The sequence below is a fragment of the Euwallacea fornicatus genome, chromosome 5 (assembly GCF_040115645.1).
Source record: "Euwallacea fornicatus isolate EFF26 chromosome 5, ASM4011564v1, whole genome shotgun sequence".
Taxonomy (NCBI): domain Eukaryota; kingdom Metazoa; phylum Arthropoda; class Insecta; order Coleoptera; family Curculionidae; genus Euwallacea; species Euwallacea fornicatus.
This window is the reverse complement of record NC_089545.1, coordinates 4,396,141-4,422,517: the sequence shown is the minus strand read 5'-3', so window position 1 is coordinate 4,422,517 and position 26,377 is coordinate 4,396,141. Positions and strand designations below refer to the sequence as shown.

The 26,377-nt window shown below is 35.4% G+C and overlaps 2 protein-coding genes across 3 annotated transcripts in view; both read right to left on the bottom strand.

Annotated features, from left to right (window-relative positions):
* LOC136339273 (uncharacterized) overlaps positions 1-26,377 on the bottom strand; it is a 70,437-nt gene that overhangs the window by 11,850 nt on the left and 32,210 nt on the right. For both annotated transcript variants that reach the window (XM_066282389.1, XM_066282388.1), the window contains exons 2-4: positions 13,248-13,456; positions 8,255-8,390; positions 1,873-2,006 (exon numbers count right to left, since the gene is read on the bottom strand). In XM_066282389.1, coding sequence (XP_066138486.1) covers positions 1,873-2,006; positions 8,255-8,390; positions 13,248-13,456 — 479 coding nt within the window. The remainder of the gene's footprint in view (positions 1-1,872; positions 2,007-8,254; positions 8,391-13,247; positions 13,457-26,377) is intronic.
* On the bottom strand, positions 9,076-10,238 carry LOC136339295 (uncharacterized). Its single transcript, XM_066282420.1, has 2 exons — positions 10,227-10,238; positions 9,076-10,146 (listed from the first exon to the last, which is right to left on the bottom strand). Exons 1-2 carry the CDS (start codon positions 10,236-10,238, stop codon positions 9,151-9,153), a joined length of 1,008 nt encoding a protein of 335 aa, XP_066138517.1. The 3' UTR covers positions 9,076-9,150.

Sequence of the window (26,377 nt, the reverse complement as noted above, 5' to 3'; positions counted from 1 at the left end):
TTTCTAAATCAAATCCGATGACTCGGCAGGCTGGATTTTGTAACTAGTTACCTGATGAACGATCGAAATATCCCACCACTTACACAAAACTGCATTTTCTAACTTGGTTACATAAATTGCTCTTTCTACACAGCTTGGCTAATTGTTTTATTTGCAATTTAAGTTAAACTGGCATTCAAAATTTCGCGTAGCGTCTCCATCAAGGATCACTTGGTTTAATGAATTAACTAAATTCCTTGGAAAATTGAAAATGTCATTTGTGAAAATGTTTTGATTTCGAAGTTGAACATGGGTACAACTTTCGAGGCACTTTTCGAACTTTCAACATTAGCGATTGTCCACTTATTTTTGGTCGTGGAGTCTACCTCTGGCCGCTGGGCAATTTACACTGGTCCAAGTTGTATGGGGCATCTGCTTCACATCCTTTGTTTTCCATAATGGCTGCCACACAGCGTCAACGGAAACAAAATTATAAACTTATCTTGTAGCACCTAATTAGAAAAGTTCTTTGTGTTTTATTTAAAAATAAAAAAAACTGCTATAGGGAAAATAAATGTTGATGATGGACCCATGATCCGAAACGTCGCCATCAGATTTCGAATTTACAACCGTACTCGGCACAAAAACATGTTTAAGAAATGTTGGTTATCTCAACTATTTTGGTTATCTCAAAAATTTCCCAAGAATCTAAGCAGCTAGGGGCTGTTTCGTTTTCTCCGTTGTTTTCCTCACATAATTTCCTAGAACTCCTTTAAACAACTTCATAACTCTTATAGTTGCCGTGATCTTATCGTCCAACTCGAACACAGTGTATACTTTCACAACAGTTATGCTAATAGAAATAACAAATTAGTTTAAATATTTTGTCTTTCCTAAAGTTTAGGAAAAATCTACACACCGAAATGAAGACCCCCACAAGTTTTATGACATCGATTTCTATCAATATGTTCATTTCTTTTATTACCTTCACTAACCAGTATGATCGACCTACTGGGAATAGCACTAGCTTTATGCATATTTAGATGTAACATAACAAGTGTATTGAAAATTATCGATAAAGTTTAGAGTTATATGCATGAGTGCAATTCGAGTTGAATAAAGTACGACTACATGTAGTGCACAAGTGCTTTTTTCTAATCCAGATTGCATGACTGCATATTGCTCTAAAATTGTCTAGAAATTTCGAAGCACGACTTATATTCGGAGGAGAATTTCATGACTCAAATGATACGTATTTGTGACTCCTTTATAAAATTTTTGAATCATAGAGACAAAACTTTTATCGCTATAAAATTTCTGCCAATGTCTATTATTAGAGTTAGAATTGTTACTTAATAATGAAATACTTGCATTTGACTCTGAAGCGGATGAAAGTACTTAACGTCGGTTACTTTTGCACAAGTAACTTTGCGTTTAAATTACTCAATAACATTAAACATCCAAATTTAGTAGATAATAGAGTGCACTTAGCTCTTTCTAGACTCTTCATGTATTTACATCTCATTGAAATTAACCGAAGAAGGGAAAATTGCAAGGCAGCAATTAAGGCTGAGGTTTGGACCTGAATACTCGAAACCTTCTTTCAGTGATTTTCCTTAAACATTTTATCTAAGTACTTTATTCCGTGTAATGAGCGTTATACAAGATAAGAGCGATAGTGTTTCTTATTCAGTAAGTTTGAATTGCATAACAGAGCAATCTGCAAATACAGAACAAACGCTCTTTATTTAGCGCTCGAAAAAAACTCAATAACTCCGGCCGCATAGAGCCGACCCATTTGAAACCCGGAAACTCGTGGGTTGTTTTACCCTCCGAGCGACCCTGATACACAAGTAATTTATAGAAACTTTGAAATCTGTTACCAGTACTTACCACGATATTATTTAATATAAAGGTAAGGGTGGCAGCTGGTCTCGATTGCGGTGAACTACAGTTTGCTCTCAACATATCCCCGTCCTCGTAGAAACTTTTATCCGTAGTTAGACTTGGAGGGCTTTTCGGTAAAACTGTAACAAAGTGTATAATTTATTATGTTATGCTCAAGGTGTCGGAAAGTTTGCGCGTTTAACGACAAAATTTTATGGCCGGAACGAAATTCTAATAGGTATTGACGAAAGTAATTTCGCCTACGGAAATTTATCTACTTGTATGTGAATGCCGTTCAGAGAAGAAAAATAATCCATTTTCAATATTAGGACGGTGACGGTCGCAGAATATGTGAATTTAAAAAAATTTTTTTTTTTTGGAAATTATCCAACATTAAATGACATTTTTTTTGTTACAAAACGGAAAACATCGCTGAATAGAATGAAATTCTAATCAAATAACGAAATCGGAGAAATGTCCACGTAACGCAAAGCTCAGAGCCACCATTGAAACGGGGAATATTAAACGCATGGTCTGGCATGCAGATATCAGACAGCAATGCAACGCTGAATTCATTTACAAGGGACCAAATTTAATAATGGATGGGAATGTGAATTTTTGCGTTTGCGAATCCATCGACCGTGTCGAGCAAAAGCTAACAGCCAATACAATGGAAAAAATTATTTTTTTAACTGTTATTAGACTGATAGATCGTCAGGCTTTCGGGTATTGAGTTTCCATCGAACTTTTCAGCAAATAGAGCAAGGGATCTGGTCAATAACGAAGTTTTATTACGGTCAGGACGTATGAAATTTTGAGTACTTTTCCATTTTAGGTAGATATCGATCATGAATCATAAAATCGGACAAATATTATAGCAATCCCGTAATAAGCACTGTTGAACTGTAAACTTGCTAAATCTGCATCTTCAAAAGCACATTATCGAGTGCTAGTCTCAAAATGGCTACTTTTCCTCTAGCATTCGAAGTTAAAAGGGCAATCCCATTATAATATTTTACTAGTTGATCCAATAAAAGCTTTTTTCAATTTCAATTTCACATTTTACAGAAATGCATAGTTTTGTACGAGACGAGTAAGTTTCTGCGAGAGAAAAAAAGCCTTGGTGACCTGCCCTATGGCACGAGTCACATAAAATAGAACATTTTTATTTTCTTTTATTTCAAATGAGGCGATGAACAAATCCCCATTTAAACGCAAATGTTGCCAGAAATTGGCACTGCTATCTACAATAACCAGTGACGAGAAGAAAAACAGCAAGATGCCTGCGTTGAATTGTACGGGATCTTGTCATTTTATTGTTAAAGGGTGATTAAGCATCTCAAAAGTTGTTGACTAAATTAAAATCACCGTAATATAAGTTGCATAACAAAGACGCGTTAACATTGATAATAAATCATGATCACGAACCACTCTTTCATGAGGGGGGAAAGTATCAAACTACCACGACTGAGTCAGGGAAAAAAATATCTGTACACGTTTGAGGCCCGAATTCATCAGGATCGCACCTGTATACACGTTTTAAAAGAGATAAGAGTTAACTTACATCGATCAACCCTATAACGATCCAATAGGTCCCAATTTACAATATATAATAGTATTTTAAATTTCTTTCACCTATCTTTCGTATTTTACGCTATTCATGTTGAACATTTTCATTTTATGTTATTTCATTGCACTCAACTTTTTGCCATGATATTAAAGTCATTAAAATCCATTTAAATTCAAGATTCAATCATAATGAAAAGAGAAACTTGCGTCTATGAGTTCGCATTAGAAATGGTAACTAAACGACGATGCTGCATTTGACCTATGCAACTTGTGTCAATCGATTTCACCACTCCTACCTAGTTCTTTACCTTGGGTCAATGTTGTTTACTTCAGAGCTGCATTAAAATGATAACAATGGAAGGGCTGCTAGGCAGAAGAAAATTCAATCATTTAATTAGTTGAATGAGAGCTTTAAGAAAGACAAAAGGGTTTTGTGAAAAGTGGTAAACGTTTGCACTAACCTAGCCCTAAAATTAATTTGCATAAATTTAAACGAAACAACCGTAAAACAAACCCTCATCAATTTTTGTGCTAATAAAGTCAGGGAACACTTCAGAAATAAAACACCCTTCTTCGAGGGTAAATTAATTACTGAACTTCCTAAATAAAAGTAATTTCTCTTCATGGCTAGAGAATAGAATAGAGGAAGTTTTTTAAATTCTCCTCCAACTTCTTAGCGTTCTTTCTAAAAGGTGCGAATCTGTGCTTTTATGGCTACCACACTTCTGAAGTTGGAGGTAGCGAACATCCTATTTTAACACAGAGAGGTTACTTTACAGCTTTTCATTGATTCGTGCAAGACATTAATTAAAAGTGTTTTTATAACATTTTTTTATTTATATCTTTTAATATAATAAATAATAACCGCAACGTCAACTTTAATTTTAAAAGTATCTTTCACGTTTTTAATGGTGCCATAATTCATTTTTATGGCCATTTTTAGTTTGCGCAGCTTGAATGTTAAACTTCAAAATAATGTCATTTAAACTGCATAAAGTAATTGTAATTATGCCAATGTAACCCAATTCGAAGGAAGGGTTTGCCATTGGATGGTCAATCAACTTAAAACGACGTAAAAATCGACTTCTCTGCAGAAACCCATTGAAAAGAAGACATATTTTCTAATTTTTCTAAAATGAGTGCTTTTGCGTTAAAATCATAATAAAAGCTCCGTGTCAGACAATCTTGTTAGGACAGATATAGTAACAACTAAAAATTTTCTGGTTCCGATAAATTATAATAGAGGTACGGACTGAAAAGGTCGGCTTCAAATAAATGCCTTTTCAATAGATGTGGAAGCAGATAGGTAACCTGAAATATTAGTTAAGGGCTTGTAAAATGCTTTCAAATAGTCCAGGAGGGCAATTAGGTTCAAAGTTGCTATCGCAACAGCATAACTTTCAGTTCATGTTTTTAGATGGATTTGAAAGATTTCAATCTTCTGTCTTTCAGAAGTAAACCACGCTACCCATCGTTTTTACAACTATTTGGCAGCGATCTGATCTAATAAATATCTTTATCAATTTCTAACGTGAACATCGTTGCACGGACTTTCATAATGCCCTCTAACAATCCCTTTCACTCCCCTTCTTAGCCGGAACCCACGTTACTTCACTTGGGAGAGAAGTTTTTGTTTTCGGGGTTTAATTTTTATGAGTAAACTTCAAAATGTGTGATCATTGTCGAACATCTTCCGCTTCTCTTTCATCACCTTATTCGAATCCTATATTTCCTATTTTCGCTTTGTCATGCTAATAACGCCAAGACTTTATTGCGGTTATCCAGTATTTTCCGTTTCTCCAAATGTATTCTTGTTAATCAGCGTGTAGATTAGAATGTTTTTAAGGTTTCACATGAAAATGCGGTACGCCCCAAATGTTGGGTAAATGATTTCTTCTTGTGTTCATCCAAGTGTTCTTGTGAAAACACAGCTTACACCCCAATGTGTCATAGTTTGAGTTATGTAATTCCGGGTGTATGCTTAAGTCAGTTCTAAAAGTTGCATGTCGGATTACACGGGGAACGCTAAGCTGAATGTTTTGCCGCTTTCACGCGTTTGATTCGACATCATTTTCCTTACGTGAGATTTCTCGTCAAATTGCGACACAAATACCCGACTATTCAATGAATAAACTCCAAGATTTCTCAAGAAATTTTGTGCATCATAAATTTTTTTCGCTTCTGGACCACATTCTCGTCAGATGGTACGGCAAAGTCAGGTAAATACAAAAATAGTATCGAACTGTTATCTGTCATCATCAATTAAGCCGTCTCCAGTCTTCAAAGAAAACCTCGAGTATATCCGGAAACTCTTGTGTGGTTTTTATCGATCAATATTTGGTGGAAATTTTCGAAGGTTTTCTTGCTCGACTTCAATTTTAAACAATTTTTAGGAATTTTAGAACTACTTTTTACAGAACTACTCGATAGAGTAGTTCTCTCGTAGTTGTTCTCGCAACATTAATATAGAGCTGGATGTCTTAGGGTATCTCTATCAGGAGGCTCATAGTGTCATCTTAAAATAAAATTTCCATAATTTTTTGAACTTGCAAGGTTTGATATTTGACCACCGGGATTTCTTTTAGTCCTAGCAGTGCCTCGCCCCTCGTCATTACGCAAAAATATCAAAGCGTTTTCGACTAAAATCGGCTGTTGAAAGCACAACATTTCGCATCTTTGAGCGCTTCTGACAATCTCCCCGTTTGATCTACTTCACATTCCTCTCTGAATTATTCGATATTCACTGCGGTTAATCGACCTTGCACTGGATTGACAATCGAACGAAATTCCTACACCACTGCCCCCCTTATCGAACAGGCTGAAACTAGACATTATGAAAACGCCTAGACACTTCTCTTTCGAGTGAAGTCTCTCCGTACTTCGGAACTCAAACAATGTGGAAATTGAACCCAATCAAATGGTAAAATACACGTCAAGTTTTCGTCCCTTTATCAGTTCGGGTTAATTCAGATTAGTAAAATTAAATAAAACTCATTTATAATCATACGATTTGATGAGGATTTGATAACAGATCATAGTTCGGAGATAATTCTGACATCCTTTTTACGGTAAAGGCTCAGGTGGCATAATGCACCTGGATTAATTCTACGATTCCTGTAAATCTCGGGTGCCATCCTTTGTATTAAGCGTCAAAGGGACCGCTATAAGCCGCAATTTTGGACAGTGGAGAAAGCCCAGGGTTCAGTGGATAAGATGGAAACAACGAAGAGGCAAACAATGGGTTTATTACAGGAGTAAATAATTAGGAAATGCAAACGGAATTAATAAATATAATATGCAAGAAGAAATGTATTGCCGAATCCAATTAAATGCTGGAATAATGAAAAAATGGAGGAGTGCGTGACAGAGATTAATTAATTAGTCTGGTTGAGAACGGTTAAGAATCTAATATTAATGAATAGAACAGGGCAGCACAAATATCAGATAATGAGTCAGAGGCGAAGGGATAACGGACGGGATGCAGCCAGTTACTCCTTGTTTCTAGGGTCGGCAATTTCGCAGGATATTGGAAATGAATTACTTATTAATTGAATCTAACGTTCAACGAAACTGATTACAACCTCTGCAGTCCATAGCAGAAAGATTTTTGTTTTTTGGTTCGGAAAGAAAGAAGCAGCCGATGTTGGTCTTCCAGTCTTGGAAGACTAGGCACTTGGACGGCGTGGATTCCTTGGTCTAACTTTGCACTATAGCCCTCCTATGGTCGGCAACTTTAGTCAACATGTGACATAATTAAAAAATAATAAAAACATTTAATTCAATTCAAAAAAACAACTAATTATATCTAAAGCCATTAAAAATCGGTCTTTGCTTGTAAGGGTATTTTGCAGAGAATTAGTTATGTTACAATCGTCTCTAAAAGTATCTTCCTCTCGTCATAGAACATTATCGCAAACACGAGTCGTGCCTTTGGACTGATCTCCCCATTTTCTCACATTCCATCTATTCCTAGAGTGTACAAAAATGAAGTGAACTAATAATTCACGATTTCATATCCCTGAAATCACACCAATGCCAAAATTGTTTCCGACAAACGCATGTTGAAACGCTCCACATAACTGAAAAATCGAACGCTGAAAATCCATTGTCGTATTTCTCCCGAACATATCAAAAGCGCTTTTTAACACTTGCCAACCTTTTATGGTGCAATATTCTTGGATTTGAAATACTCCGTCATGGAAATCATATTCTGTCTACTAACGATCCTACTTTCATAATAAACTGCCTGCGATTTTCCTAAGCTTTCTGCCCTTTGTAATATTTTTCCCGAATACGAACGAAATTTCAATTTCTGCCCACTTAAGCACACATTTTTCGAGCGAGTAAAATCTGCTCGCGAGATATTTGTTCCATTCATTTATTTGATATTTCCGAAAGGCATTTCGATAGCTAATAATGTTATGGCGAATTCGGGCACCTGCACTAGTCGAAATGCCACATGGGCGGCGAAAGGTGTTTGTGTCTGTTTGGCATGTTACCGAATGCCATAATAAGAGGGGAACAGTCGAAAAGTGGACCGTATTGGCACACCCAGTGGGTGCTGGTATGATGCCCAAATTCGCCAATTAGAGCTCTAGTGAATCAAAAATCAACCGTCTTTGACTGCACCAAGAGGATTGAAAACTGGCACTTTAGTTGTCATTAAATTAAAAAAAAAACACTTAATTTTTAGAAAATTGCTGTGATTTAGCTCTCCTGTGATTGTTCATTTTTGCTTATCGGGCTAGGGCAAAATCGTAAGTTTTCAGATGATCAAAATATTTATGTTTATTTTACATCTCCACCAAAATTTACTTACCAACAACCACCATATCTTTAATTGCGATAATGGCGGAGAAGTAGGGTGCGTCTGTGGTTACTTCACAGCTGAAATTCCCAGATAAATTGAAACCGATGTTTCGCAGGACCACTTGGTGTTCATTGGATTCGCTCTCCTGAAATTTACAAATTAATTGTCAATTCGCCAGCTATTTCGATAATTCCGAGCTTTCAATGATGTATCGCTTAATTATTAGGGGCTTCGAGCTCTGAGGTATTTTGTATACTTTGAAGTAGCAATTCTATCGTCATTAGGACTAAATTTATTGATGTAATAACAATGGTACTATTTCTTAATTGAAACGCAATATTCTTTATACAGGGTGTTTGGTTCACCGATACATATCCGAAAGGGGGTGGTAGGTGCGATGATTTGGAATGTATTGAACCATATATACTATTATACAAAGTGTTACGCATTTCGAGATATCGTCATTTTTCCAAATTTTACCATTTTCGCTGTTTACTTCCATATAAGTTAAAATAAAAATTTAGCTGAATGTTCGATCTGGCTCTACCTTTTTTCACATAAACTTGAATATGTATTTTATTGATATCAAACATCTAATGAAGTCTACATATTAAAAAAAAAATAATGTAGCCTTTTAAAGTTCGAAAAAGAAATTTCTTAAATATCAAACCTTGACTTTGTAAGCGAATACAAGAAAAGGTGCAAATGAAAGAGACGTTCAAATATCTCTAAAAACTTATTGAACTAATGCTCTTTCGAATGATATATTGAAAGACTCAGATTTAATGTCGCATAAGATATTTAATTTAAAAAAAATTAAAAATGCGGATATGGCGATTTAACAATATGAATAAAAATTAATTAGTAATTATTATTTATACATTAATTATACTATTTATTTAAGATTAATTATTATGCTCGAAATGAGATCCACCATTTCTGATACAACATCGGCATCTTCGTCGCATCTCTGTGGTGGTTACTCCTAGCTTCATTTCAACCTTCATGACTTTTGCTGCCCTATTAATTTTTTGAATGAGATGGTCTCGATCGTGAATTTCTTCATTGTATACCAGTTCCTTCATTCTTCCCCAGATATGATAATCTACTGGGGTCAGATCCGGAGATCTAGCAGGCCATAATATTGGTCCGTTTCGCCCTATCCATCTTTCGGGAAACTGATTATTTAAAAACTCCCTTATTGTTTTCCGATAATGGGCAGGACATCCATCGTTTTGAAATATGATTTCCGTTCTTACATCTAAAGGTATATCGTCCAAAATATCTGGTAAATGATTTCTTAAAAATTCTAGGTAATTTTCGCCATTTAAATTGTCTGGCAAAAAATATGGGCCAATCAAAAGCCTGCCTATTATACCAGCCCATACGTTCACACTAAATTTATGTTGAAACGAAGTTTCTTTTTTCATATGCGGATTTTCTTCAGCCCAATAATGCAAATTATGAAAGTTGGTAACTCCTTCACGGGAAAATTTAGATTCATCCGTCCATAAAATCCTGCGAAGAAATCTTCCATCTTCAATATCCGCATGTAAGATAAATCGACAGAAATGTGTTCTTCGGATTGGATCTCCCTCCTCAAGTCCTTGCACGGGTGTGTAATGAAAAGGGTGCAATTTCTCAGAGTGTAGAACTGACCACACCTTCCACGTAGATACGTTGAGTTGTTCAGCTACTTTCCTAACGCTTGTAGTGGGCTCTGCTTCAAACGTATTAAAAATTTGTACGTCCACCTCAGCGTGATATTTTTGGTTATTCGGTCTAGGATCTTGATGATATAAATTCCCAGTTTCACTCATTCTACGATATGTATTAGCGAATACTTTTACGTTAGGTACTCTTCTTTGAGGAAATCTTTCATATACCAATATTATGGCCTGCTAGATCTCCGGATCTGACCCCAGTAGATTATCATATCTGGGGAAGAATGAAGGAACTGGTATACAATGAAGAAATTCACGATCGAGACCATCTCATTCAAAAAATTAATAGGGCAGCAAAAGTCATGAAGGTTGAAATGAAGCTAGGAGTAACCACCACAGAGATGCGACGAAGATGCCGATGTTGTATCAGAAATGGTGGATCTCATTTCGAGCATAATAATTAATCTTAAATAAATAGTATAATTAATGTATAAATAATAATTACTAATTAATTTTTATTCATATTGTTAAATCGCCATATCCGCATTTTTAATTTTTTTTAAATTAAATATCTTATGCGACATTAAATCTGAGTCTTTCAATATATCATTCGAAAGAGCATTAGTTCAATAAGTTTTTAGAGATATTTGAACGTCTCTTTCATTTGCACCTTTTCTTGTATTCGCTTACAAAGTCAAGGTTTGATATTTAAGAAATTTCTTTTTCGAACTTTAAAAGGCTACATTATTTTTTTTTTAATATGTAGACTTCATTAGATGTTTGATATCAATAAAATACATATTCAAGTTTATGTGAAAAAAGGTAGAGCCAGATCGAACATTCAGCTAAATTTTTATTTTAACTTATATGGAAGTAAACAGCGAAAATGGTAAAATTTGGAAAAATGACGATATCTCGAAATGCGTAACACTTTGTATAATAGTATATATGGTTCAATACATTCCAAATCATCGCACCTACCACCCCCTTTCGGATATGTATCGGTGAACCAAACACCCTGTATAATCGATAACGTGTTTTGGCTGAAATTATGGATTTCATTTCATAAGTTTGACCAGTTGTGTGTGGTATATTCTATGTCTGCAGGCCCTTCGAAATTCGAATTTATTTTATCCGCCTTGGCGCACTCCTAAAATTTCATATTATATGCTGTTAAGTAATATGGTCAGCAACTCGAGCGAAAATATCCCTGCGGCGTTAATTCAGAAATTACTTTATCAAGGAGATTATCAATTATGGAAATCTCACTCAATGCTCTTCATGTGTAACCCGTCACTAACCTCAAATTGAATTTACAATTTCCATTAACGAAAGGGGCGTTTCCAAATTGGGCTAGGACATTTTAATATCCCGTTCCCCACCTTCTCATCTGGGACCTGGGGCAGAGATACACCTCTATTGGTTTATTACATGTCAGGGAAGCTCGATGCTCAAGATTTGAATTTGATTTGAAACCATTGGTGTATCGAGTTCAAATTTACAATCCATTTTAGAACTGAGGCTAAATGCCATTTAATTTCCTCAATTTTCAAATCACGACACCGTTAAATGTAAATTTAATGTAAATTCATCATTTTGCTAGAACCCACTGGAGGTACCTACACCAATAATTACGTTGTCATCGCGGCTGCACGATTCCTCGTCTGTGATTAAATTAAAACTCACCTAGGAGAGCTCCGCTGGCTTAGCTTATTGTACAAATTGGTTAAGGAACAAACAGTAAACATTTTCAAATTAAAACGAAAGTCTAAGAACAATTTATTATTTCCATGTAGCAGTTATGTCTTTGTTCATTTGAGAAAACTTAAGGCCTCAACTAGAACTTCTGCACTTTTTGACTCAACTTAAACTAATTATAAAGTTGCGAATATAGTTAAGGAAATTTTGAGTTGGTAGAAACTTTAATTATAACTTACACAAAATACATACAGTAATTAACGCGGTTTCAATAAATGATCTGTTGTGTTCATATTAACGACACTAGCTCACATGGAATTGGTATTTGTCGGCGTAGATACATTTTACTTCATAATTCTACGGAAATGAAAAAGATGAAAATATCCACTGAGGTTGAACGCAGTCATGTTTATTTATTATCTCTTGAAGGCAGCATTCATTCAAGCATGATAGCATTTTAATTTAGATTATTCCTCCGAACTTAATTAAAATAGAAAACTTTTGTCATGACTGGTTAAGTTGCCATCAGATGTTGTGGTAAGCAAGACGTTAATTTGTTAAATACAAAAATCAATATCTCAGGACAACCCAATGCTGGGCACATGTATGTAAGAATTCTACGCGATGGTATTGGATTTTTAGTTATTTTTAAGCCAAATAGAGAATGAATATTTTCTTCAGATCCTTTTCTCACCTAACCAAACTGATAGGGGAGCAGATTAATTGATTGTCGGGAAGTCGCTTCTATTGTAGCCTAATATTTTCAGTTGGACCTTCATGTTGAAAAGAGTTGGAAATATCCTAATTAAATGCCGAAAGATTACGGTTCGAAAAACTAAGAGCATTCCAAATCCTTTAATTATATTACTTATTATACTTTTTTGCACTTGATGTAGTCCATATATTGTTGTTATAGACTGAGTATTAATAAATTTCCAGAATTTTCTTAGAGCTAAAAAAAATTAGACGCCCATCTGCCATAAGCATGAATTAATCGAATATTAATATACTCGGCATTTCATCGAAAAAACAGGAATTTTAAAAGTTTGGGGAACAATACTTGGTAGTAATTTAATGTTTCTTCTGAGCCTAGTAGACGAGCTGGGAGTCTTTCGAAATAAGTCAAAGAACTCCGTACTTCTATCCAGACCCGCGAGCTTACAAACCCAAAACGTGCCACAACTTACAATTCATCTAGTTCCAATTTTGTTGGTAATTTTCGTTCTTTCTGTCGAAAGACCAAACTAACTTCCATAGGCACGTTTGCCCATCTCAAAACAATATGGAATTTAATTATTTAGACATAAATGAATGAAAACACATATTAATTAAGACGCAAATTAATTATTCGTTGGAAAGAACCGAATGTCCAACACACCAGCCGTTAATTTTGCAGCTGGTGCTGAAGAATTGATAAAATTAAAAAGTAAAAGCACTTCTAAAATCAATATTTGGCGCTTTCTGTTGGAAGCGCAAAGGTGCGATTTCCGCCCGATTGTGGAAAAAGTGAATTGATTTGTTTCAGAAAGTTAGGAAGTACACGTTATGCCAATGGAAATACTAGAATAAACCGTTACCTCTTGCCCCTAGTATATATTACTTCAATTTAGTAAGTTACCTAAAGGAATATGTATACTTACGTCGACATTCAGTCCTTCAACATGAAATATCTTGGTACAGGGAGATTCGTTGGGCGTGTAGCGATAAAATTCATACTGACCCCTATACCATTTGACCGTATAAAGTGTCTGATCTTCTAAATCATAGCTGCAGCGCAACGTACTTTCTTTCCCGTACTCCACCACCTTTGGTTCGATATCCAAATCCACATTTTTCAAGCTCCAAATGCCTGAAACGAAAGAAATTTCGATATTAAAGGTGTCGAACTGTAAGACATATTCCTTATATCATGGAGACTTTTACAAATGGTAGGTACAACGATCCATATATGTATATACTACTTAGGCATGTAAATTTTGCAAACTTCTCGGAGTCCTCTCCTCAATTAATGAAAAGTATGGCGGAAAAAATGAATTATGTCATTTAGACAAATCCCAAAAACAAGTACAAATGCGAAGGGTCGAAAAAGGGCATTTTACGCGACAGTTTAATCTCATTTGTAGGGATATTTAATTAGAATTACAGACAGCAGCAAAGTGTGGGCAATATATTCAGAAACATGGAATATGAATTACCTCCGGTTCCCCAGACATTTTTGGTATGTTTATCTTTGCCCTCGATTTCTCGCTTAATATACTCCCTTGTCATTTGTTCTACGACTGAATCTGAGATGCCTCGTTATTCTAGAGGAATTTGTTTGTTGTGGTTTTGCCGCTACTGTAGCATACAGAGTTATTATTTTCATTGGGTTTAAATAGACAATTTGGAGCAGGGAGATTATGCAATACTTAGGAATGCTTTCGGCTTTGATGAGAGCAGACTATTCTATTTTCCAACTACCTATACTGTCTGCAAATTTCTGGAATTGCGTATATTCCTCAAAAACGTATATTACTGAAGGTAAGGGATAAACGTTTTATTCCACCTCTATATCCGTCATCAAATTCAACTCGATCTGGAAAAGTAAAAATGCATAACACATTTTCCGCACGGCTTCCATATCCCTGTAAGGGCGATCCCTTACCAACGACCGCATTTATCTTTTTCGCCGTAACGCCCATCTTGGCGGAAATACAAAATTTGCTACCTGGAAGGAAAGCTTACTCCATATGGAATTTATTTTCCGGATGTTAATCTCTGAATGCCGTTTTAAGGGAGGACATTTTTGGTGATATTCACGAGAAAGCTCTCATCATCTCAACTGTAAAACAAGGCTCATAACGTACGTGTAACACGTTAGCGACAAAGTTAGTTTATTGGATAAACTGAGGATTACCGAGGTAAGCTATTCTAACCCACGCGCCACGGGTAAAGTCCAAAATTTAATTCGCAAATCGGACGTTGTTGAAATTGGTTATGTATTTATAATCACGGTAAAATTACGTACATTATTTCAGGTTAGGAGGGAAAATTTAGGAGGAAAAACTAATTGTGGTGATGGGCGCCATCTAAAAAATACGAAGAGCAAAATAATATTTGTCATGCTGGGCACGCGGGGAAGGGTGTTCTTGTTCACTGGCTGAGGACGAATGGTGAAGAGAAAAAATCTAAATGCTAAAAAATTGGAAGAAAATATAGGGTAGTGAAATATTGGTTAAAATAAAAGAAAAAACGAAATGCTCGTAATAAAATCTCGGCAACTATTATAGCACTTTTCCAGCTCATAAACTCATTTGCCAAAGATTAAGCCATGCTAGCCTAGTTGCCTCGTAAAGTGATCTAAGCCTTAGTAATTTATGTACGAAATTCAAGCCCCTAACTCTTTCTTGCTAATCAGTCTCGGTCTGCTAAAGGGCCGAGGATGAAAATGTAAACCGTACTTTGTTATACAGTTTGCATATGATAATGCAAGGCGGCTAGTGGAGTTGTCCGTCTTGTGTAAATTAAGGTAATGGCCCCGGGTTTTGCGAAATTCAAATTACTTAAGAAAATCCCTCTAATATGAAATTGTACGCCACAAATTTACATTCCAGACGCTTGGCCAAACAATTCCGGATTAGGTCCGTTGTTTAAGGATATATGGAGGAATATTGTTTACGTTCAGGTCTGGATATTTACACAACATTAAACTAGAGCTTCGACTACTAGACCTACATAATACGTCATTGTTCAGATTAACTTTAGCAATATCTTTGCATAAAGGCGGGCTTGCATTTTCTCGACCAGTTTGTTCGCAGAGGTACTTGTATACGTCATCTACGTGTAAAAAACTTGTAAAAACCAGCGCATTCGCCAAATTTCATATTACGGAACACAAATTTATTACCGGAAACGTGGAAAATCTCGCCATCCATGAGTTCCTTACATTAATAATGTCCACCATAGTTGTGGACGATGCGTTAGGAATTAACTTCATCTCACAGGTTATGCATACTGCGTGACGTAGAAACAAAAACGCCCCGTAAAAATAGTAATACTTAAATAATTTTTGGTATGCATATTTATATATAGAAACAAAAAACGATGAAATTTTCAGCCATATTTATCAATGCATTTACGAGTTATCAGGAATTTTTTTTTACTCTAAAAATTTCAATAAAACATCAACAATATAACTGCAAAATATCATTTATTGGTGTATTGTGTGCTCAGAAAGTGCTTATCGATTATCAAATATGCCCAGGCGCAGAATGCAGCGAAATTTTAATCAACTGAGCGAGTTTCAGAGAGGTCGAATGATGGGTCTACGAGAGGCTGGTCGGTCATTCAGGGAAATCGCCACTAGATTGAACTGTAGTGTACCCACTATGGTGAGATGTTGTCAGGTATGGTTCCAAGAAGATTAAACAGGCAAACGGAGAGATACTGCGCGATCCCAAAGAACTACAGAATCCCAAAAGCGCCGCCTTCGAATTATGGCCTTAAGAGATAGGTTCGTGTTGACCAGAACGCTGATGGATCTGTGATTTGCCAAGAACGGAAGGCCCATTGGGACTCGAACTATTTATCGTCGGATAAAAAGTTTTGGATTGGTTTCCTATCATATCTACCTTGTATTACTTCTCAACTTCGTCAAAATTGACTGCAGTGGTGCAGAGAACGAATACGTTGGAATTTGGAATAGGATAGTATTGGGTTTAGTGACGAATTCAGATTCGGTTTGGGTATTCATGACGGACGGACAAGAGTAAGAAGACGAAGTGAAAGACAAGATCATCGGTTTAAAATAAAAAAGCATGTCCATCAGGCTGTTGGAGGTTTGGGGTGTTATTTCATATGTTGGTAAGTCACTTTTACTTTTCATTAGAGGCAGTATGACAGCCCAACGACACATCCAAGAACCCCTGAAACCTCATTTCGTGCCTTATCTGGAAACTTTTGTTAATCTAGTTTTCCAGCAAGACAATGTACGACCACATGTAGCTAGAGTGACTATGGACTTCTTTCAACAAAATCCAATCGATTTACTACGTTGGCCACTCCGATCACCAGATCTTTCCCCAATTGAACATATACGGAACATTGTAGGTTGAAGGTTGTATAATTTATCCCATTTCTCCACAAATCGTAACGGTGCTATGTCATGCTGTCCAGTGAGCCCGGAATGAGGTCCCCAAAAAGGACACCTATCACCTCATTAGATTCACGCCTAAACGTGAACAGAAATGTATAAGACACCGCGAAGGACCCACAAATTATAATTTTTTTTTCGTTTTTTACAATTAAATTTGTGCAATTTCTTAATGAAGTATTTGTTTTAGCGTGAGAAACATACGTACCAAAAATTATTTAAATAAAGCCATTTTTACGGGGTGTTATCTTTTCGATGACACGTAGTATAATCAAAATCCGACAAATCAGAATTCAACAACACACAAAGTCCAAGAACTTAAGGCGATAGCGCTTGAGAGCGAAACAGTTAGTTCCAGTTGTTGCTGTTCAAATTTTAAGAGTAGAAATTTAATATGTAAAATTCTGTGCATGATTGCAATTAAACTAACATGAAATTTCACCTGTTATCCACCCCCTAGAAAATTATATAGCAATTAATTAAAGTTACGGAAACAAAATTACTTTGCATATTATGCAGTTCTGCAGAAACTTGTACCCGATACTACGAAGGTAGTTTCAAAGTAAGATAGTATGTCATTGTCATCCCACTAAGCGCTTTAAAATAAATATTACTTTGCTGTGTTCCCTCCATGTGCGACGCTATTATTCTTCTACAAATGTAGTTAAAGCGTTTTAGAAAATATGGGTTACCGAGCTGGGATAATATTGTGGTTGAAGTTGATTAATATCCCGCAAGAAGGGCCTTTTTGTTATTTTTAAGAAATATACAGGACGTGTCACGGTGATCGGTCATTAGACATTAGAAGAATAATGAACGGAGCTGTGTGGGAAACGTCTAGAACTATGAGCGCATTTCAGAAAAATTACTCTCCATGTTAGTGACTCTAAAGCTATTGAAACCATACTCGAAGAAGTGATGTAATTAATCACGGGTCAAGAAGTTTAATTTATTGTTTCCCACAAATATCCAACATCACTCTTAACGATGCTCACAGAATATTTATTGCTCATAAACTCTAAGCAACCGCAACTTCAGAGTTTGGGTAACCATGTGCATTCTCTATATAAAACTCGATAAATTTTAGAGTCGGGTCCAAACTGAGCAATAAATAATCGCATGGTGTGAAACAATCTGTGAAACACACCCCTATATTTGTCTCTAAAGTTATTAATTATTGTGCTGTTCCTGTATTAATAGGTATGGAGGTTCAGGGACTATTTATGCCGATCGATGAGAACAAAAACGTTATTAATCCATCTAGAATTTAATACCTACCCGGCAAAGTGATCCAAAGCCCCTTAATTTATGGATGAAACTTGGGACCGCTGCTCTTTACCGTTTGGAGTGCACTTGATAGCTACTTTCATTTTAGTGTCAGCACTGTTACCTTTGATATTCGATTGTAATTCGATAAAGAAGTTACCTCCAAAATAATAATACGAATCCTTCAAACAACAATTCGGTAGGAATAAAAATTGTTTATGTATGGGTGTCCAGTTTTCGACACTTTTGCGGGGTATCTCCGTTGTTATTACAGTTCGAGAGTTGGGGCTTTCGCAAACCTGTGCAATTTTTTCGTAAAACAAACAATGCTGCAAACAGATTTATCATTGCCCCTTCGGTTTTTGAAATTCAGGACAAAACTGAAAATTGCACATTTTCAGAGACTTCTTGTGATTCAGGTATATTAAAAGTTATCGACTAGGTAAAAGCGGAATCGTACACATTTTGTTTTATGCAGAGTCTCGTGACGTACTCAGTTTTTTCCCGGGCCTCCCCATTTTTGAGAAAATTACCAAATATGAGATTTCTCAAATGGGACGCCCTATATGTCAATTGGTAATAAAATTCAACTCACTAAGAGCTTTCCGGAAATATACAATAGTTGACACTTTGTTTCATATCTAAGTATCGAATTTAAATTTTCTTAAAGAGGCTGTAGCCAGCAAGAAGTGATACTATTTATTGAAAATGCATTATTATTGACATATGTCCTAAACATACCTGCTTGTTTGATTCTCAACTTTTTAAACTATTTAAAATGTAAATAGTAAAAGGTTATTTCTTCTTATTGTAGCGTCTATTAATGAAATAATTAAAAACACACGTAGTCATGCCAAATCATAAGGTATATTATTATTTTTTAGGTTTGTTTTACGAAAAAGTGACCAAGATTTGCGAAAAGGCCAACCCTGGTACTGCAATAATAACGGAGGTATCCTGCAAAAGTGTCGAAAACTGGATACCTTGTACAAACCATACTCACATTTAGTCAATTTCTCCGAAAACAATCGGTCAGTTTTCTTTATGCATTTTCCCCATATGCTCATTTGCCTCATATTATGAGCTATATTTCGTAACTACCAGTTACTATCTATCCGTAACGACCGGCTGCATCAACGAAATGGCCGCAACGCAGGTTTGCTTGCAAATTTCCATTTTATAATTTTTTTATTTTGCACTTCGGTGTACACGCTAAAAATTCGAAATTTTAGCCATTTCTTTCAGAAAAGTAGTGCTCCATACAAGTATCACAGTCATCCAATAAATCGCTTCTGAATATTTTTTTTAACAGGACATTCTACCTGGTTGAGATGTAAATTGTACGTATAATAAAGTTATAAATTCCCATTATATCCCCTAATACAAATTGCCTTCCATTCACGTCAACGGAAACACCAATCCTTGTCCTCCGGTATGTCATGAGTTGCAAGAATTTATATCTATGTAACATGTGGGAACTTGATCAATTTTTTAGCAAACAATTTAAATCAGCATTGAGTTTTTCTTCTAAAATTAGTGGACATTCGAGATAATTCCCGACGACACCCCCGTACACAGGGAACGCCCTTTCAGAGGGTAACGGAAAATTGCAAATTAAGGCCGCTTTGTAGATACACATTATTCGAAAAACGCACATTAACAAACATCGGGGTGCTAATTGTAAACTCCTAAAAAATATATCATCCGGTATATTTTCGGGTTGGCCTTGGGGGCTAGTAGAGGTGCAGTTTTATGAGAGGTGCCCCCAATTGGAACTGAAGATTTCAAAAACTGGTAGAGCTGCGAAGAAGAAACGGAAGACAACCTGAAACTTTAAATTCCCGTATCTTTGTTAATTCCGTATTCAGGAAAGGGTGGCTGCGAGGCGCGTGAAACTTTAGGAAAATTATATAATTTTCAAATCTAAATGTGTTTAAATTCGCTTCGTCATCGTCTTTGCTTGTATCGGTGCTTTGAAGCTGATAACATTGTAATAACCGTAGATCACCGTCATGTCATACATGCAGACTTCCGTAATATTTACACACACGATTATATCCTATCAACAGGTTTCTATGTAAAAAAATACTCTAATCATGCAAGCGACTAAACCACGACAGAAGCTGCTGCAATGCATTATTCAAAATATAATATCCCAGACTCAAAACCATGAGAAACAAAACCGCTACCATAATAGCTGTGTCCCACTTCTGTGGCAATAAAAGCGCCTCCATCTCTTGGTCTCTATAGCGATGATTGTTCCAGAGTTGGGCAGCTTATAATGCCTTTTAGTTAATTAGCCTGGAATTTTGTTGCAGTCTTGACTGTTTTAATTAAAATGCACATTAAGACCATTTTAATGCAGAATTCAAACCATCGTGAACCGTCTAAAACGTAGATAGATTTCTTGGTAATGAATTAATCATTTAGGGCCACCCACAGAAGAACAGTTTACAACCCAAGCCAATTACGGAACGGCTACAGCTGCTGTGCGACCTAGGTTGATAAATTGCTTAACACGTTATTTACGCATCCTCTTTCAAAATCAATTAAACGGAATTAGAACGATTCGCTATAAACTTTATTTGGTATATTCCCGGAATATTTATTGCTCGTAAACTTCCAGTAATCATAGCCTGGGAGTTTCAAATTGCTAGATATAATAGCTTTATGAAAGTCGATTAATTTCAGTGTTGGCTCTAAACAATATAAATAATAACTATACATGCGAACTCGGAAAATAGATATTGACCAAATGGATGAGAAATACAACACTACTTGTACTGTAAAATTATGTGGAGCAATTACACATGCGGGGAAGCACTCACAATGAAACTTTAATTTATTTTAATGATAAAAACGCAACTGACTACACATACATACACAAAATATCTGTAAATAGCAATAAACGACTAGCACGAAACCCATTAAGACTGTATTTTATTCTTTAGTCATGTTATAACTCAATCGAAACTTTGCTTCGACTCCTTTGCACCAATTCAAAATATTGAGCTTAACCGACAACCGTGTCCAAAAGGGGATGCAATGCGTGGATTGAAATGGTAATGGGTTGGAGTTAAATGAAAATTTTTCAAAGTTAATATAAGTGGAGAAATATAAACGGGAAGGCAAAAACTTCGCAGGTCGGTGTTACAGAAAATTAAGCTTTCGCAATTCCGATGCCGAGTGGAAATTGAGTTCGCTCTACATATGGGAGATAAGGGGGTCATTTTAATTAAAAAAAAAAAAATCTAATCTATCAGCTGACTGGTAATATACATCCTCAATTAACGAGACCCAAACGTACCTGATTTATTCCACTCGATTGAACAGTTTACTCTCGAGCACCATAAGGTGAGTTTATAAAATATGGGATATAAGATGTCATAGTATATGCGTCGGTGAGGTGAATATTATTTTGAAACGACAGAGAAAAGGGCTTTAACCATAGTTTTGCACATCACTCATCTATTCATGTGGCTGTGGCCTTAGATGGTCTTTTTTTCTTTGAAAATTGAGCTAGTCAAATTCCATAAACTTACGAAGTGCGTAAGTCTGAAACACCTATACCGGGTGGCGCGAAAAAACGACAAAGGTACATTGCTGTTTCATACAGTCTTTTCAACCTTCTGATGAACCGAAAACGCGCAATGCGTATGGGACATTTTTTCATGCGTGGGACGACCACGACATTTTCTCTTTAATGAAGTATCAAAATTGTATATTCAAACTCAAAAAAGCGGAGCCTCAAGAAATACCTTCGGTGAAATTAAATGGAGTACTTATTGTACAATTGAATGAAATGTTGCGAAAGCAGATAAAATGAGTTTGGTTTCAATTTCCATTTTGTTATTTTACTTACTACTTATTAGCGTTTTAATTGCTTTCTAATAAGGGAGCTAATAAACAAGAACAACCGCTCTTATTGCAGAGAATTTTCGCTAATATTAATAAGTCTGCTCTTTATAAATCTTTTATGCTTACCTATTGTTTACCACAGGAAAATTCCAAGCCTCCTTAATCACAACATTTATTAAACCTGAGCTAAAGGTCGGTTTTAAATTATATTTACTTTAAAAGGCCGGCAATCAAAGCAAGGGTTGAGCAAGCTCTACAAAATTATTAAATTATTGAGCCGAGGCAAAATTACTCGGGGTTGGTACTGGCTCTAAATTGCTTTTAGGTATTCCCCGGAAATAATTATGTTATTATTTTAGCTAAAACTAAGGCTTCAACCCGCCAGACGGTCTGTTATGTTAAAGGGCAACAATGACCCTTCATACCTGTTTAGATAATGTCGGGAAATGCAAATTGGGGACACATGATTAGTATTTAGGGGTTTCTGAGTGATTCGAATTTCGTAGAGTTCCCCAGGTCATTAACTTGCTTAAATTAAACAAGTTGGACAATTCTAATTAGCCGGTCTAGATGCACTTCCCCCGGGACAAATATTATCTAGCTTGGATGCTAATTGCCCAACTCTATACTGATTAACCTGTTCGTAACTATAGCAATTTCGCGTTTAAATTGGAGAACATTCGGATAACAATATTAAAAGTAAAACAATTTTAAACCACTCTGCAAAACAATATTCTCGAAACCGATAAAAAGCCGAATCCGGTTTTATAGGTATTCGGCCATCCCTAAATGGAGCAATTTGGAGACCGGCCTCTAAGATAAAAGTTATTTAACAAATCCAAACCCCTTTTTTTTGCTGGAGACCCATCTAGACAATCCAATAAATAAGGGAAAATGTGGCTCTCGACATTTCGGTTGCTACTCACGATTTATGTTGCTGTAAAGCATCACTTCCTCATCACGTGACCAACCTTAAATACGTTATAGTTCGGACATAAAACAATAAATTGGGCAAATGCAGGACAATTTATAAATAATTGCTAATGTAGGATATTTATATCAAATAATATAAGAGGATGAATCGGATTTTATTTCGATTCGAGGTTGAATCGCCCTGTATGAAATGTTGTTATTGTTTAGTAAAAGGTAAATGATTATGTGCTACAAGTCACGCTATTGTGCAATTAACAAGTAAAATAGTGTTTTTTTATGTTTGTCTCTCTTTAAAATTGTTTTAACTCGTCTCAAGGCGCTGATTTCAACGCGTGTCTAGAACGGAATCGGAACGGTCCAGCAAGCACGTGGAATAATATAATTTTGTTCCATTCGCATTTCCTTGAACAGAGCAAAAATGACAAAAATCTCCTCCTTTCCAAAAATAAGTATAAGTATCTTTTACAGCTGGTTACATAAATACGTAACTACTACTTATTTCAAATGTATTTACTTGCAGTCGAGAGTTGAATTAAAAACGATCAATTTTTAATTTAATCTCTGGAATAGAATATGAAATACAATTATAGAATGGATACATATTTTTGGGTAAATAAAATTTTTTCCAATAAAAATGCTTTTCATATTAAACAAAAAACATAACAAATTGATATTATTGAATTGTGCACCATATTGCTATCGTTCGTTAGGAACATGTGCATTGATAAAGAATAGTAAAATTCATATTAATACAAGTTTCGTTTAATAAGTAAATATCCTAAAAATCGATGTAAAAATGAACACATACAAAATTATATACACATTTGCAATAAAAAAATTCAACGGTTTGGAATTATGCATTTTTGCAGGCTGCGAAATAAATATTGTTTTAATTCAAACTCAACTCATCTGTCAAATAGAAACACCCAAAATCAATATCTATAAGCCCCAGTGAGACGAGATTTTCTTAAAATCGCTCCATGCATATCTGATAGCCATTTCCTCCAAATCCCACGTCTGTGAAAACATTCTTATTTATAAACCGTATTTTTATAATAAATCCTTGAATGTTTTCTTCAGCAACAACCCCGCTTTCTTAAATTCTTCCAGTCAAAAGGCAAACAGAGAGATTTTGATACTGAAAAAATCGATTATAGCGAAACTGTTTAATCTCTTGAAGAAGTGTTAAATATAAGAAAAATGTTTGTATCGTTCACAGCAACATTCACAATCTATAATTTCAGGCAATAATTCACGAGGCATTACTGCGATTTCACCGAGGCTTCAACATGATGCTTTTGTTGAAAAACTGGTTATTCTCATAGATGGGTTGTTGACGCAGAGGTTGCTACACAACAGCACTTCGGTAATAGATTTATTAGTTTTCGTGTTTTCGGAAAGGTTTAGGGATTTAAAAGAAGAAAGAAATTTCATTTTTCTTAAACTTTTTCTTTCATATTTGTCACTGTACCGAGTGAAACCCATTCATTTGCAAATATATGTCTGTACAAGTTACTCCCCTCGTTATTCTGTTATTCTGTTAATAATAACATATGCATCGAACATAAAATTATTTTTAAAAAAGAAGGTCGACTTATTGAAAAAGTCCAAAATTAAGTTATTAAAAGCTCATTCTCCCGCCATTTTTTCAAATAATCCGTTGATCGTTTTTCTATACTCGAGGTCGTTGCGATTGTTGCATGCGATTCAATCATAATTATGATGATTGAATCGCATGAGACATTATAAGCAGCGCTTCGCGAGACCAAGTGGACACAATTCTATTTCACCCCCTTTCATTAAAGAGGGTGAGTTCTGAAAATTGTTACGTGAAACGAGGAGGAAACAATAAAATAAAACATGCCGAGTCTTGTCATAAATACTCGAAAGCCACAAGTGCAGTGCATTATTTTTTTTAAACACGCAACGTGAAATTCCGTATGTAAAAAGTGTGGACCCGTGTGAGCCTCCATTCTAATGGAATTAAATTAAATGAAACTCGGCAAATGTGGCTTTGGCGCTTCTACATTTACGCTAATAAATCGTCTAGGTAAAAAATTGCGAAACGTCTTAAAAATTAATGTAAAAAATATATAAATGCATTTTCTTCAAATTTGTACGTTATTACGCTTCTCGTATTTACAGCTTTCCATATCACTTCAACGTGGCATCAATTTTCGATCTACGAAAGGCGCAAAAAGATGCAATCTTGAAGAAGATAAATGCATTTTATACCATTTTATGCAAATCTTCTTGACCTTCCACCTAGACGAAAATCTCATACGTTTCCTCGTAGGAAGCAAATTCATACGTGTACTTTCCGCCCAAACACCGAGTAAGAGTGAGAAATCAGGCAGTTTTCATATGGCGAATATGTAGAAACTAACATCATTATCTACATCGTTGATTGTCAATACTTAATCAAAATTTCGTTTACATGAGGAAATGGGATTTGATTACTTTATGGACATTACAAAAATGTAGTCCGGAGCAATATGTAATTAACAAACGGTCTCATGATGTATACAGAGTGTTTTGTTTACCGATACATATCCGAAAAAGGGTGGTAGGTAAGATGATTGTGAACGTATTTGACCATATATACTATTATACAAAGTGTCACGCATTTCCAGATATCGCCATTTTTCCGAATTTTACCAAATTCGCTGGTTACTTCTGTGTTAGTTACAACAAAATTTAATAGAACATTTGTTGCGACTCTATCGGATTTCGCATAAACTTGAATATGTATTTTATCGATATCAAACATGTAGCAGTATCTGCATGTGAAAAAAAAATGTAATGCTTTAAAATTCCAAATATGAATTTCTCTAATATCAAATGTTGACTTTGAAAGTAAATAAAGAGAAAGATGCAAATGGAAGAGTCGTTCAAATAACTTTTAAAACTTTTTTAACCATTGAACATCATATTTCAAAATGATAGATGTTCGGCCCATTATCAGGGAACAATAAAAAAGTTTTTAAATTATCAATTTCGTGAAAGATGGATAAGACGAAATGGACCGATATTATGGCCTGCCAGATCTCTAGATCTCGTCCCAGTTGACTATCATATCTGTGGACGAATGAAAGAACTGGTATACAATGAGGAAATTCATGATCGAGACCATTTCGTTCAAAGAATTAATGGGGCAGCAAATTTAATGAAGGCTGAAATTAGGCTAGGAGTAACCACCACAGAGATAAAGACGAAGATGTCGATGTTGTATCAGAAACGGTGGTTCCCATTTTGAGAATAATAATTAGTTATAAGTAAATAGTATAATTTACATAAATAATAATTACTTATTAAGTTTTTATTCAATTTGTTAAATTGCCCTTTGCACTTTTTCTGATTTTTTGTTTCTTTTTTAATAAAATACCTTATGGAGCATCAAGTCTGCGCCTTTCGATACATCATTCGAAAGAGCAATGGCCAAAGGAGTTTTTAAAAATATTTGAACGACTCTTCCATTTCCATCTTTCTCTTTATTTACTTACAAAATCAAGGTTTGATATTAGAGAAATTCATTTTTGGAATTTTAAAGCATCACTTTTTTTTCACATGCAGATACTGCTA